The sequence below is a fragment of the Vigna radiata genome, chromosome 8 (genome assembly GCF_000741045.1).
Source record: "Vigna radiata var. radiata cultivar VC1973A chromosome 8, Vradiata_ver6, whole genome shotgun sequence".
Lineage (NCBI taxonomy): Eukaryota > Viridiplantae > Streptophyta > Magnoliopsida > Fabales > Fabaceae > Vigna > Vigna radiata.
In genome coordinates, this window is record NC_028358.1 from 1,741,701 (window position 1) to 1,758,360 (window position 16,660).

The 16,660-nt window shown below is 27.8% G+C and overlaps 2 protein-coding genes across 2 annotated transcripts; one reads left to right on the forward strand and one right to left on the reverse strand.

Moving 5' to 3' along the window:
• Positions 1-6,088: 6,088 nt before the first annotated feature.
• LOC106770031 (agamous-like MADS-box protein AGL62) lies at positions 6,089-6,727 on the reverse strand. Its single transcript, XM_014655851.1, has one exon. The coding sequence runs from the start codon at positions 6,725-6,727 to the stop codon at positions 6,089-6,091; it is 639 nt and encodes a 212-aa protein (XP_014511337.1).
• Positions 6,728-13,392: 6,665 nt separating this feature from the next.
• On the forward strand, positions 13,393-15,384 carry LOC106771101 (putative phosphatidylglycerol/phosphatidylinositol transfer protein DDB_G0282179). The gene is made up of 4 exons (XM_014657005.2): positions 13,393-13,553; positions 14,170-14,271; positions 14,653-14,813; positions 15,030-15,384. Exons 1-4 carry the CDS (start codon positions 13,466-13,468, stop codon positions 15,135-15,137), a joined length of 459 nt encoding a protein of 152 aa, XP_014512491.1. The 5' UTR covers positions 13,393-13,465; the 3' UTR covers positions 15,138-15,384.
• Positions 15,385-16,660: the final 1,276 nt, after the last annotated feature.

A 16,660-nucleotide genomic window follows, 5' to 3' on the forward strand; every position in this document is an offset into this window, starting at 1 on the left:
AAAAAGCTCTCTTTTCTTTAGCCTTCTATTATTTTGAATCCAAAAAGAATTTTTTTTCCGTGGATAATGATACTTTGACAATATTTTAACATTATTTGAGAGTCATTATGTTATTGATCCATGGTGGTATTTATGATTATTATTATTGATTGTGAAGTAATTTTGGATTAAATCATAAAATAGTACGTAAATGATGTTAAAATAGTGTCAAAAAAATGTTGTCAAAATATCATTATTCATTGTAAAATCATACATGTGTTACTTATAAAATCCTAAAACATGTTTCTAATTCAAGAACACTTTTGTTTCATAATTCTTGGAATATATATACTCAAGAAAAGAAAAAATAAATCATATATTAAAAAGAAGAACATATAGTACATGAAAAAGATGAACACTAACTTTAGCACACAATCTCTGCCTCTTCCCTTCTTAGCTTCAACCATTTACTGATTGATGATTAAAATCCCACACACTAATTATATGATTAAAATAAACTCTTGTAAAATACAGGTTTTTCGGCTTATATCCAAGTCAACTTTTTTCAATAAAAAAAAACAAACAAATTCCTAATTCAACAATACATTTATAAACCGCATTGAAAATGACCTAATACTGAAAGAAATATATAAGGTTGAATTTTAAATAAAGAAATAAGGAAGAAATGGAAGAAAGCATAAATGGGAAACGTAAGTGATATTTTAGAACCTATCCCATTCGAGTAGAAAACTTATACAAAAATTCAAATAATAATAATTGTCTTTAATTGCTTTATTTTAGTCCTAAACTAAATTAAATTATTAATTATATAAACCATTTATTAATATAAATTTGAAATAACACATTAACTAAAGTATATATATATATATTTATTGGTTGGTGTAACAAATCACTCAAAATGCCCAAATGTTGAAGAAGCTGTGGAAAATAAGGATGATAGAAAATGAGATAAAAGACTAAAAAAAGAAATAGATTTTGCAACAACCATTGTACAAAAAACCAAACAAACATGAAATAACTTGAAGCACAAGAATTACTCGTAGCTTTGAGTTCTTTATAGGAAAACAAGAGATGACAGTCAAATGGGAAAATATATAATATTTTAACATCTTTGGAACACTTGGTTATTTTTCGTGTTGTATAGGTATTAATTAATGTAATTACTATGCTGAAAAATTCAAAAGTGTTATCTATAATTGGTGTTTGGTGTTTGGTGTTTGATTGAGACATGGTAGTACTTTTTTGGGTTAATTTTGCTAGTATATACTATTGGCATGTATATAGAGATAATAACATGTTACATTGGATATAGAAGGTTTATCCGTTACTTCATCTCTAACATTCATTCATTTCTTATTTCATTATTTGAATATCCATTTAAAAATGACTATTTTAAAATTTTACCATAAATATATACAAATATTTAAAATATATAATTTTTAAAAGTTTTTAAAATAAAATATAAATAAAATTAAAAAAGAATATATAACATATAATATAAATTATCTTTTTTAATTATATTTAACCTAATAAAATATAAATTATTTTAATTTTCATTAAATTTAATTTAATAAAATATAAATTAAGTTTTAATTTTAATTTTTTAAAAATAATAAATATCAACCAATATAAGTATATAATAGTTATATCTAAATTATTTATAAACATATATTAAAATATGTATAATATAATACAAATAATAAATATTTACAAATATTAATTATCCATCATAAATTTTATCTCTATATACTAGACATAAGTAATTTTGGCAACGAGCTATGCCACCATGGACAAATTTATGACTTTATGTATCTTTTATATTTACTTTTTTGCATATATAGAAGTTAGACTAGTCCAAATACTTCTCATATAATTTTTTTACAGATAAAAGCTAAAAATTAAGTGTCAAAGTTCAAAAAAAATGAAATTTCAAATAGAATTAAATGTTTATTTAAATTATATATTTTTAATTCAAAGAATTAGTAGAAATTACATGCGCCACTTAAATTAGGTATAAATAGTTCAAATGGGATCAAATATGTAATAAATTTTTTAACCGAGTTGATCAAAATTTATCTATTTTTTATATAATTACCCGACTCTGAATTAGAAGATAATCACAATATACTCATTACTATAAGAAAATAATTAAATAATAATTAATTTATAAATAAAAATAATTAATGACTTTATTAATTAAATTAAATTTTATTTTTTAAATTAAAAATTATTGATAATTAAAACATATTATCAATAAAATTTATAATTGATTTATGAGTTTGAGTTTAAATTTGTCTTTAATATTAATTCTATAGTTATTAAATTGTAAATTAATCTCTAATCAATAATATAGAAAAAAAAATTATCATGACTATAATGGTGAAACATGATTGAATGAAAAAAAAAATAGTATGTTCTTTATTATATTATTATTCAAAACCATTTTTTCTTCCTCAAACTAGGTCTATTTCTTGGACCATTTCTATACCCTATTATGTTGGGCATGTATCAACAACCACAAAAATATCTAACTTAATCATCAATTGTGTAATATATGTGTGTGCCAAATAAATTAGTGAAGTAATAATTGTTAAGTTGACTAATTAAGGTTAATAAGTAGTAATTATCTCACTCTAAAACAAATATTGGTTTCAGTTTTAAATGCTTTAAATGTTCATGTTACTCTTCAACAAGAGAATACAAAATATGTTATTTCATCTATTATTTTTTATTCATTTTTTTTTTCGATTGAAAATAGCAATAAACTTCTCTTGTACAGAAAAATTAACTTTGATTTATATTTTCCTCTTCTTTATCTATTTTTTTTTCAACATATACGGCTAAAAGATTATTGAATAATTAAGAAGAGAATATGGACATTAATTAATTTTATTAAATAAAAAGGGTTCAATTTATTTTCACTTACCCTTATTTTATGGTCCATATTTTTCAGTAATTTTTTTTTTCAAAAAAATTGTCGAGTTTCTTATGAGTTTTTTGGAATCCAGTAGAAAATTGGCCTACTTTGGTGGAAACATGAACAATAAAAAATTAATTCAAAATTCCTAATATTCGAACCCCACTTTACATCTTATCAGTTTATAAAATCACAAAGCCTCACCAAGTAAACCTTGTGTGAATGAAAAGAAAAATTACGATTGACTACACTTTTCATGTTTAATTAATTAATAATGTCTTTATAATAAGATAATCATTTTATAATCTATAATAATGACATAATTTGATTTAATTATTAATGGTTTAATATTTTATTAAATAATTAAGTAAGTCAGAGTGAATTTATATAGATTGATTATCAATATATTAGTACTTAAAATAAAAACTAAAACCCTGCCCACATTTATATATATATATATATATATATATATATATATATATATATATAGACACACTGTAATTTATTATAATTATAAAATTATATTATTTAGTATAAAACGTAAAACATTCAATAGTTATAATAATTATTGTGTGATAACAGTGAGAGAATACAAATTGTTAAAATATTTTAGTTAGTAAATTTATTCTTTCATATTGTTTACTATTTTTTATGTATTATTTGAATTAAAATATAATTAGTAACTTGGTATATAATTTATGTAAAATATGTTAGATTATGCCCTTATACATATTAATAATAAGCAATTAAACCTACAATTAATTAAACAATCTTCAATAATTAATATATATATATATATATATATATATATATATATATATATATAACTTTGTATACTTAAAATTGTTATTATATATTTTGAGCATATTCAAAAGTTACATTCATTAAATAAAATTGTATAAAGAATCAAAACAATTTTAAAATTGTTATTATATATTTTGAACATATTCAAAAGTTACATTCATTAAATAAGATTGTATAAAGAATCAAAACAATTTTTTATTGTATTAGTTGTAATTAAACCGGATAATAATCACTAATATTAACAAAACCAAATGATATGAATTTACAATGAAATATGTAACATGAAAATTATGTGAATGACATATACACATCTATTTTTAACTAGTCTTTAATCTTTTTAAATGAGATCAATATAATAACTTTAATATATAAAATGTAGAATCTGAATAATAAACCATATATTTATAAAACTAAATAGGTCTCAAAGATAATGTATGTATACATAAAAACAAACATAGAACACAAAACACATAAAAGTGATCAATCCTACTAAACAAAAGATTCCTAAAACAACAAAACACCTATATGAGCAACATGCTTATGAAAGACCTTGCGAAAATCTCTTAGTAAGAGAATATGCTATCATGGAATTTGTTCCAATTGTTGTTAGAATACAATACAATTGATTTGTTATTATAATTTAAGTTATCTTTAAATTCCTTCCACAATGTGCAACCTCGTGATAAAGTTCCTTAACTATATTCCTTGATTTGGTTTCTTATAAGTAAGGTTGACAACAAGTTGGATTGGTCATGGATAGTGCCTACGGGCTACCCGACTTGCAACAAAGAAAATCTCATTACTCACGTCTAATATCAATTTAAAAAATACTTGCGGATATTTTAAAACTCAAGTATCTGTGGATAACACGAATATTTAAAAAAGAATTATTTTATAAATTTTTAAAATAAAATCTAAAGAAAATTACAAGATATATATATATATATATATATATATATATATATATATATATATATATAAATTTAACCTAATAAAATATAAATTATAATTTTTATTTTAATTAAATTTAACTTAATAAAATATAATTTTAATCTTAATTTTAAATTTTATGGATAATGAATACCTACGGGAACGGGTAATATGATACCTGCACCAGATTCGTATATAAACGAGTATTAAAACATCTGCTACCTTCTATCCACAGGTAATAAATACATGTGGATACCAACTATCTCTCGCGAATTTTATTTGCTGCGGACACAAATATTTTTACAATCCTTACTCATATCACACCACAAATTCTATAGTCATAGTGGATTAAACCGTAAGAGTTTGCTTGACATTGTACTAAGAAAATGCACCGCCAGCTAGCATGAAAAGGTATCTTGAAGTAGATCTCAAACTGTCTTGACATCGTACAAATCGGAGTCAGAATAACCAGTAATCTCTAATCACTTTAACCTCTTGTATGTGATTATATAACCTTTTGTTATCTTTGAATACCTCATAACTCTTTTCGCTATTTTCTAATTATTCATTATATTTGTCTAATACCTCAACTATATATATGTTATATTAGATGCATACGTACTTGAACATACATCAAATTCCTTATCGATGATGCACAGGAAATACTCTGCATTTTTTGTATTTCCTAAATTTTCAAATTTTCTTTTGCTTATTGATTAATACTTACATTATTTCAACAATAACTAGAATATCCCTTGATTACAGTTTTGTATGCCAAATATTTTAACCATTTTTTCAAAGTAACTCCTCTGTAATAATTCTAATATGTAGAGATAGATTTCAATGTATTTGAATTCTTAATATAAAGTAGGCGTAACCAAAATCATTCCTAAAACTTTTGAAATCTCACGCTTAATTATCATTAGAATTTGAATGGTTATGATTGAATTTACTTCAGGAAAGAAGTTCAATTTCCTACTTTCCCTTATTTCAATATGAGAACGGATTTTAGTTTTAATTTGTTCATCAACTTTTTCTAAACTTATTACTTCTGTAAAGAGGATCTCATTAGGTGTGAAAAAAAACATCAAAATACTCGATTAAAGTTTAAGAAAAAAAAAAGGACATATATTGATATTAGTTAGATGCTCTTTTCATTCAAATAACATAACATGACGAAACTACACGCCCTACTGTCAAAAAATAAAAAGCACATAAAGAAAACACACTTCACCAACACTTTATGAAGATTATTCAAAACCACGAAAACTATAGAATCCTAGGTACATCAATCCTAACCATGTCCTGCAACAAAAGTTAAACAAACAGATACTAAGAATTAAAATAGGGCATCATATCAGAAGATCTTCCACGCCAGAATCCGTACAAAAAGTTGCCACAATATGTTCCCGTCAATCACACAAAAGCCATGCGCTTCTACAATGACAATGGCGTATGTATAGTTTCAGAGTTATCAACACTAGAAAAGGAGTTGTTTCCACCTGTGAGAAACTGAGTCGGTGAGTTGTAAGAAAAAGTGGTCTGAAGGAGGAGCTTCTCACGTTTTTCATTCACACATCCCTTCAGATCCTCCAACATCTTCTTGTACTTCTCCAACTGCGCATCGTTCATGCTATCCACCGGCATGGCCCACCCCGAGTGTTCCTCCACATCCTTCATCAGACGTTTCAGAGCCTCTTCATGCTTCTTCTCCGCCGCCATCTGGTCGGACAAGTTGTTGAGTTGCGCATGGAGTTCTCCCTCGTCCACGGTGCTGTGAGCCTCGTTCAAGTCCAGTGTGAGAAGCGGAGGTGGACCTTGCGTCGTGTAGCGTTGGATAAGAGGATCCACATTAGGGCTTCCAAAGGAGAAAACCTGGTTACTCGGTGAAAACATGATGACAACAATGTCCACACCACAGATGGTAGCAAGTTCGCTGGCTTTCTTGAAAATCCCAGTTCGACGCTTGGAGAAGGTGACCCGAAGGTTATGCTCGTTGCTCATCTTTTTTATCTCAATCTTCTGACGACCTTTTGTCTTGTTCATGGTTTTCTTTGTCGTGTTCTTGGAATCCATGTTTTATATTCAAGGTATGTTATATATATCTGATATATAATATGATATAAGGTGTGTGACAGACTAAGGTTTGGGTTGAATTTATAGGAATATTGAAAAGAGCTTTTGTGAACTTGGTAGCCAGTGTTTTCAATGCATTAACTGCTTTCTAGATTAAGAATGGCAACCTCATTCGACCTTTCATATGAGGCTTCTTAGATAAACATATTTATACCTGCAGGTGTTTTTTTTTCATCATACTTTTCTCAATCTAATCATTTATTTTTAAACAGTACTTTTTTTTAATAATTAATTAAGTACAGCAAAGGTAAGTATTTACTATATGCCAAAACTGTTTTTCCTACATTTGACTTTGTACTTCTTGTATTGTTCTTTCTGCTTCTAAATGTTACAAACTATATCAGGAAAACGAGAGTAACATTACAACTTTCTATCCCACGTACCCTGAAAATAAAAATTACACAACTCACAAATTTATACCTGTATTCAAATTTAGTATTTTCTAAAGTAAAAATGGTGATTATATAACTCACGAATTACATTGTTGTATTGTGAAGAGTGTCCCTCAATAACACTTCGAATTGGCTTCTAAGGTAAGATTACACCTCACTCATATATTATAATTTGATCTTATCTCTATTATGACTCTGATAACATGGTAGAAAGTGCTTTTTAAGCCTAACTCAACTCTACAAAATCAGCTTCTAAGGTGAGGATTAAATCCTCTCATATATTATAAATTGACCTTATCTCTAGTCGATGTGAGACTTCCAACACTTTCTTTACACTGAGGTATAGACATCTCAAGCGTGATAGTAGAAATGGGTGGTCGATAGTGGCCCGACAACCGATGTAATAGAAATGCCCAAGAAACAAGAAATCGTTAGGATAGGCCGTAAGTGACTCTGATACCATATTAGAAAGTAAGCTTTGAAACCTAACTCAACCCCATAAAACCGACTTGTAAGATAAGATTGCACCTCACTCATATTATAATTTGGTGTTATCTCTAATCAATATAGGACGTCCAATAGTCTACAAATTACTTAGTCATAACCCGCACCTAATGTTTCTACTTGAGACTAACTATCCTAGGTCAAGGTAGTTCATACATTATGTAAGCCTGGTATACGAACCTTCTTCAATTTTTCATCACATATTATTTTAATTCACATTATGAGCTTGTATGTTTAACACTACCATATATACTACTAGCCATAGGTTGATATCATACTGTATCATAAAGATAACATCATTCATATATATATATATATGGAGTTTGCTAATTTACGTAAAGTGATTTTTCAGTTGATACATTTTAGCTGTACCAAATTTTAGGTTACAAAAATATCCCTATTTTTAAAAAAAAAAAAAAACATACTTAAAATATAAGGATACTTTAGAAATTTTAAAATTTAATTTAAATAAAAAATAAAAAAAGTAGTTATTCTTCAATTGTTTTTTAAAATAAAAAATAAAAAGAAAGGTAGTTATTTTCCACTACTTAAGGAATATTTTTAATTATAATATTTTTAAATAGATATAATTTTTATGGTAAAGTTGTTTTTTAAAAATGGGTGGATCATAGGCAGCATATTTTCCATGACTTAAAGGTATCTTTTGCAATTTTTATTTCCATGACTTTACAGAATCCTTTTGGGTTTATAGAATCCGTCTGGGTTTATAAAATCCGTTTAGGTTTATAGAACTCGTATGGGTTTATAGAACCCGTCTGGGTTTATGGGTTAAAAAAACAACTACCTTTTATTTTATTTTTTATTTTAAAAAACAACTACCTTTTAAAAAATATATAATAAAAGCTAATAACTTCTCTCGTAGACCAATCAGGATTTTTCATAACTACCTTTTATTTTTTTATTTTAAATGAAATTTTTAAAATATTAAAATACCCTTGAATTTAAAGTTGGTTTTCTTTTTTAACAGGACATTTTTGTAACCTAAAACTTCATACACTTTACTAAAATGTACCAACTAAAAAAACCCTTACGTAAATTAGCAAACTCACACACACACACACACACACACACATATATATATATATATATATATATATATATATATATAGGGGTTTGTTAACACGCGTACGCCTGTTTTTCAGTTGGTACGTTTTAACAATGTGTACTGGATTATAGTAGACAAAAATATCCTCATTTATTATGGATTCTAAGTTTTAAGGTGAAGGATATTTAAATAATTTTCATTCTCAAAACTAAAAAAAACCCCAAACCCTTACTCACCTCCCTCATTCCTCTCAATCCTTTCTCTTTCATCTCTCTCACTCCAACACATTTTCTCTGTCATCTCTATTGCCCCAATTGAAAAAAAAAAAATTAGAAACTCTTGCCTAACTCTTGTCCTTTTCCCTTTACACAAAGTGTTTCTTTTTCTTTTCTCTATTGGTATGGAATACATGATGTAAGATTACAACCTAGAATTGAAAGAATTATACTCCCAGGAAACTCTTCTATACCTATTTCTTTAATTTCCTTATGTCCCTTTTTTATCACTGAATCAACTTATACAGGTGTTTAGAATAAACTTTAANCACTGTGCAAGATAAAAAACAATAAAATTATTTTTTACCTTTGANATTTGGAAAGAGTAACGTAAAATGACAAAGTTTATATTCATTTTACACACATTAATAAATATAAAATGATTATAAAAGAGTAAAAATTTTCAATTTTTTAAAAATATCTCTAATTCAAATGACCACCACCATCTTCAATTGAGTTGAGATGAAAAAAAATGTTGGAGTGATGACAGAGAAAATGTTGAGATGAGAGAGAAAATATCTCTGATGACAAAGGGTTTCTGATTTTTTTTTTCAATTGGACAACAGTAAGGATGACAGAGAAAATGTTGGAGTGAGAGAGATGACAGAGAAAATGTTGGAGTGGGAGAGATGAAAGAGAAAGGGTTGAGAGGAATGAGGGGGGTGAGTAAGGGTTTGGGGGTTTCTTTTTTTTTAGTTTTGAGAATGAAAATTATTTAAATATCCTTGACCTTAAAACTTAGAATCCATGATAAATGAGGGTATTTTTGTCTACTATAATTTGGTACACATTGTTAAAATGTACCAACTGAAAAATAGGCGTACGCGTGTTAACAAACCCCATATATATATATATATATATATATATATATATATATATATATATATATATATATAAGTGTCAAAATGGATTGTGACTCCTCCGATTAGTTTATCAGTCATCAAATCAGAACAAATTGGATTGGAATTTTCAACCTCTCCATCTGTTTTGACCTAACCGACTTAGTCCATTAAATTAGGGTTTAATGTCTCGGTAGGTCCCTATTTTCATCTCAAATCTCAAATAGATCATCTTCTTTTTCAATGTCTCAATTGGATCCTTATTTTGTAGAAATTGCATCAATTAGATCCTTACCGTTAAATTAAACCTAACAGCGTTAATGTATGTTTGAGGTGACAAAGGAGACTACGTTTTTAATTGACATGGCTGATTAACGTGGATTTGACTTATTTTAAAATTAAAAAATTAGGAAAAAATTGGAAAAAGTTCCAGAAAGATAACTTCATTCAGTTTGTTTTGTAAATCCCTAATCTGCTCCATCAGATCCTTAACGTAATCATCATCCCTTCTCCTATCATCTTTATTCCAATATCTTGAATCTCAAAACCATGTCTTCCAGAAGCATGCCCAAAGTCAAGAACTTTTTTCTTATAATTTCGAGGTACATTTATGCTGGAGCATCTGCAAACATTTGATTATAATAGATGAAACTAATAACTCAATCTATTTTACTTCTCTAAATAACCTAGCCCCAATCAACCAATTCAACAACCCAAAGTAAACATCATACAAGAAAAACTACAAAAAAGCTACTCAATCTTTTGCAGTTGAGCTTGTAATCATTAAATCCTCAAGCAAATTAATGGAGCAAAAGGGATATTGATAGTTGAGGAGGTGAAAGGTAAAAGGGATGGATCAGTTGTTCTTGGTAATGCTGTCAAATCTGCTTCACCTACACAACTCCCTCGACCCAACCACCTGCCTTCTCTCCGACTCACTCTCATCAACCACCGCAACCCCTCCTCCCTCCTCCTCCATCGCCCCTCCTTTTTTTTCACCATCACCCCCTCCTTTTTTTCACCATCGCCTTCGTCCTTTCCACGCACCCCTCCTCCTCCCTTCCCAACCCCAACATCGCGACCACCGACAACAACCCCAACACCAACACCACCAACAACGCCTCCTTTGACTACTCTGTCTCCGCCTTCCGCACACTTTCCACAGAACACATCTGCTCCCTCAAAGCATTAAAAAAAAGAATTAATTGTTTAGTATGTAAACGACAACAGTAGGGATATGTGGAGGTAGAGGTTGACTGAAGGAAGAATGGGTACTTTTAAGATTCCAAACCTGACATAACTCTTTCAAACAAAGAGGTAAAATCATGACTTTTAATTTTATTTTTCTTCGAGATGGGTAACCTAAATGCCAAACAGAGAAAATATATGAACCTGTAAAAGTTTATTATTGATCCTACCTCGAAGACCCTCTCGGCGACGCCCAATTTAGGTTTTCCAATTTAGGTTTTTCTGATTGCGGAACCATCTCGATAGTTAACTTCGATTGCGGTGAATCCAGCAACTCTCCGGTGATCCTAATTTTTTCTTAATTTTTAATTTTAAAATAACACAAATCCAGGTCAGTTAGCCACGTAAATTAAAAATATAATTAATTATGCCACGTCAAATATACATTAACGTCGTTAGGTCTAATTTAATGGTAAGAGTCTAATTGATGCAATTTTCAAAAAATAAGGACCTAATTGAGACGTCGAAAAAGAAATGGATCTATTTGAGATTCTGAACAAAAATAGGGACCTACCAAAACATTAAACCTTAAATTAGCGTACCAAAAGTGGTCAACCTCCCTAGCTTATTGGCCTTTCTAATTTTTTTAATTTTTTTTAAAATTAAAAATTAATGAAAATAATAATTAAAAATATTAAATTTTCTATATACTTTTATGCAAATATGTAAATATGCAAAATTATTATAATTTAAATTTAAATCATTAATACCTATAAATAAGTTTTAATTATTAGTTATAATATAATAATTTAAAATGTAAATATTATAATTATTTTAATTTATTCAATTAAAAATATTAATTAATTAATTAAAAATTTTAAAAATATTTATAAGATTAAATATATTTTAAATATTTATTTATAAGTATATATACAAGCAAATTTTAAAAAAAAAATTTAAAAATTATTATGTATTTCTACATTGTTATTTTGATATTAGCTTTTATAAAATAAAAAAAAAAAAACTCCATCAAAAGTCATGCAACAATTTAGTGAGTCATGACTTACATAGGGGCAATTCTAAGAGTGATCGAGATATTTTCTTTTAGCGTTTCAAGGTTGGCTCTAGCTTGTTCTTTCCATTTCATTATTCATATGTTATTTATTTCTTTACTTATATGTCGTAAATGATATTGTGACTACGAAATATTTATTCTGAATGAAATTCTGATTGTTAGTGAAATTTTGATTATGTATTATAAGTTTACTATGGTCTGAACTTCTTGTATTACTTGTACTGGTAGAATATAATTAATTGGTCCTTCCACTCTTTTTATTTTCTTGATTTATATTTCTATTTATACAACTAAAATCGAATCATTATTTTTTTAATGATTACAGAGATATGCAAATAAGTTAGCCTTCAACGAGAATCAATTATTAATAAAAAAGAAAACCTTATGCTTAGAGAAAAATAAAATCTTTAAAGTAAAACAACATATTGCAAAAATAATTTTTTAAAATTTGTTGAGAGTTCTAAATCTATAAAATCTCTCTTCCCTTCGACATGCATCAAATAAGTTTACGACAAACATGTTAAGAAATATTTCCAAAATTATTATAGTAATTATAAGTTTGGCCAACATACTCAAACATGAGATGCAAATACAAAAAGAATACGTATATATATATATATATTCTTAACCACTGTGAATGTATGTATTTAAAAAATTACAATGTTTATTATTTTTTTTACATAAATGACGTATTATTTTTCAAATATCATAAAAAAAATAAGTAGAGGCTTTTAAACTACTTTATATTAATATGTATCGATTAGTGATTTTAATTCCTATTGAAAAATACTATTTTTAATTTTTGAAATTTAAAATTTAAAAATTTTCATCTATGCTGTTAAAGTATAACTTCTAAATAATGATATAATATCATCGAACCTTCTGTGTTATTTCATATCTTACATTAAGTCGGAAGATCTCACTCTAAAAACCAAAATAGAAAAAATTATACTACAAACATACTAAATTAACTTATTTTAAGAATAAACTTAACTTATTTTAAGAAGCAAAAAAATACATTATACATAAGTTAACCCCTTTAAAAATGTTGCTGTAAATATTAAAAAAATAGTAAACATATTTATTAATTTCGTATAATTTTCTTTATCATATATTAAATTGGAAAACATGGTATGGAAAGGTGTCATTTATCTAAAAATATGTCAATATTGTTTTGTAATTAAGGGTGACAGCGAAAATTAAGAAAACAAAACAGAAACTATGAATAATATCCTTAAGCCTATGCTTATCTATTTCTATAAAACGTGGCAGAGAAGAACATTAAGAAGTTAACCTGCGGAAGCAAAGTTGCTTGAGCTATTTCCAACTACCCTTCTCCATGGAAATCTTAAGCTCCAAGTTCTTCTTCTTTTCAACTCTCTGTCTTCTCTGCGCATTTACCAACGCCGCAGATATTCGCTATTGCGGTTAATCCCTTAATTCTTTCTCCTGTTTTTTTTTTTTTTTTCTCCCTAGCATATGATCTTATCAAGTTTTATTTTTTTCTTTTTGGGTAAAATTTTAGTTCCAGAAGCATTTATAGGCCAATTCTTGATGCTGCGGAAAATTATGGGAATAAGGTTTGGTACTGGAACTGTGTTGCAGAAACCCCCAAAATTTCGGTGGCGGGTTTTTTAAAACCCTAGATCTATATTCTTTAAATGAATATTGTTTCCTTGATTTGGGGTTTGAAAGTTTTAAACTTTCCCTCGAAAATGATTTTATTAAACAATTGGGTTTCTGTATACGGTCTTTTATTTATTGGATCGTGCGTAAATATTTCGTCTTTATCTGTTTCTTGGCATTAATTTTATTCAGTTGGGGAGATTTTTTTTATATGTATGATAATCTGAGTATAATTGAATAATGAGTTTTGCTGAGTTGAGTTAACGTATTGGCCACTGCTTGGAAATTGTCTTTTAGTTTCGAAGGATTTTTTTCTCTTTGATTAGTCTTATTATTTAATTATTTATTGATGTTTTGTTGCATTATATACTTTTTTTTTTTTTTTTATCGTTATTGAATAAACTATTGCTATCTCAGATAAGAAAGCTGACTACGATGTTGAGGTCAGCGGGGTTGAGATATCTCCTGATCCCATTGCACGAGGCCAGCCTGCTACATTCAGCATTGCTGCAACTACAGGTACTCTGTGATTTAACATGTTTGTGTTATGATACTGTGTTTCATTTCATTTTTATCATATTTTAATTTCTGTTATTATATCCATTCCACGCAAATGGTGTTGTTTGTTGAATGTTTGTTATCTATCATACTTATTCATTTGTTTATTCTGTTCTCACTACACGGCTCTTGTTACAAGGCCAGATAGCTGAATGAAACTGCTGTTGTTGATTTTTTGTATGCATGTATTCTGAATGTAGAAAGTAAGTTTATTTGGGGATTTGAAGGGAATTGGTAGCACTGCGTATTTGTTTGTATATGTAGCATTGTGATATTATTCAGGTAGAGATGGATGAGATTTTGGTGCAATAATTTTCCTATTTTGTCTGAATCATGATTCAGGTAAAGCATTGTTAGGAGGGAAGCTAGTGATTGATGTGTCGTATTTCGGATGGTACATACATAGTGAGACTCATGACCTTTGTGGAGAAACCACTTGCCCTGTTTCCATTGGTGATTTCGTCATTGCTCATTCACAAGTTTTACCTGGATTCACTCCACCTGTGAGTCTTCATTCATTGTTCATGTGTATAGTTAGGTGGAAGAGGAAATCTTTCTATTTATCTATCTGTGTAATGTCTCACTTCCTGATCTGGGTTTCTCATATAATCATTGGAATTTGGAAAGAAATTCTTGTACTCATGTTATGGGATGCATATGTATTATACAATGAGGTCACATTTCTTGTTCAATGCTAATTTATGATGTCGTATTTGCAGGGCTCATACACTCTGAAGATGAAGATGATCGATGGAAATAAGCATGAGTTAACTTGCATCACATTTGGTTTTACTATTGGGTTTGGTTCCTCTGTTGCAGATATCTAATTGTTTAAGTCTATGATCAGGAACAAATTTGTATAATTTGTACAAACTGCGAAGTATTACCATATCCTTCTTCTATAATCCAGCATGCTTAGAAAGTAAAATGGGTTGAAGTTCTTTCAGGGATTCGAAAACACAATTTCCTTACATGTGTGTGTCTTATTGATGAACATCATGTAATGTTATGTACAACAATGTCCACAAAAAGGGCTAAATTATACCATTGGTTCATATCTTTTAGCAAAGTCAATTTGGTCTTCTAAGTTTAAATTTTATATTTTTTTGAGGAATATGGTTTATTTCTTTCTTTGGTTTTTCTTTGTTTTAGAAGTCATTATTTGTTGTTGAAGAGAAGTTGAGTGTGATGGGAAAGACAACAGATAACCAAATGATCAAATGCTTCAATTTTTAAGTATATTTTGAATAGCATACATTATGTGAACTTTTATTTATATAAGTAATGCATAAAATAATTTTATATTAATATATGTTTATATATCATTTATGTGAAATGAATTTTCAATTTAACTTTAGATTTTGATGTCTTTCATTTTTGTAAAAGGATTAAAAGGGTTTAGATAACCTTTTTTTTCCTCGAAGTAATTATTTTTTTACAATTGGAAAAAATATTAAGAAATTACATAAGCATTGAAATTTAATTTATTTAAATAACTAATTTCAAATTATTTATAATTCTTTTCATATACCAATTAAAAAAACCAAATAAAAAAAATGAGAAATGCGCATTATATTGAAAAATATAAAACATTTTAAATCCATATTTAAAAAAATGTTAAATCTAAACACTAGTACATACTTTTGAGTTGATATGTAAGAATATTTAAAGTATTTCCACTTGATATGCATGCATTTGATTGCAGGGGAGGGATTTCTTATCTTTTGAAAGAGATTAAATTGAGGGAATGATTTTGGTGTGGTCAAATTAAACTTGTTGTGCACAGTGTAGTAAAAATTGAGTATGAGATTTTGTGAAAGCCAAACTCTAGCTTTTCTTTTACCTCGTTTGGTGATGGGAGCTTATTACCAAAATATCAATCTCTTCAACACTCCAGAGAAAGCAGTGATACATCTGTAACTTGAATGGTTCAATTTTAATCTATAAGTTAGTTCGTTTACCTTCACTCTGATTAGAAGAATAGGACATGATTTCATACCTTTGTTTCTCTCCATATGTTCACATCAGGGCATAACATATACACCAATGACACTAAAACAATGGTTTTGCTAAATCCACCTAACCATGTGCAAGATTAAAAGCTATAAAGTTGGTTTGAAGAGTATCAAAGGGTGGGAGAGGTATTATTACATGAGATGGGTTGGCTTAAAAAGTGTTGGAAGTCTCATTATTTGGTTTTGTAGAATCGATTTAGACTTAAAATCTACTTCTTAACATAATATTAGAACCATATATTAAAGTTTATCATAACAAAATTTATGTTTGTTTAACATATCATTTCATTACTTGATCGAGTTTACAAGATTTATGTTTCTTGAACATATCATTT

Coding starts and splice junctions, on each gene's coding strand:
- LOC106770031 (XM_014655851.1), bottom strand. CDS start 6,727: ATGGATTCCAAGAACACGACAAAGAAAACCATGAACAAGACAAAAGGT.
- LOC106771101 (XM_014657005.2), top strand. CDS start 13,466: ATGGAAATCTTAAGCTCCAAGTTCTTCTTCTTTTCAACTCTCTGTCTT. Junction 13,554..14,169: donor CGCAGATATTCGCTATTGCG/GTTAATCCCTTA, acceptor TTGCTATCTCAG/ATAAGAAAGCTGACTACGAT. Junction 14,814..15,029: donor TACCTGGATTCACTCCACCT/GTGAGTCTTCAT, acceptor TCGTATTTGCAG/GGCTCATACACTCTGAAGAT.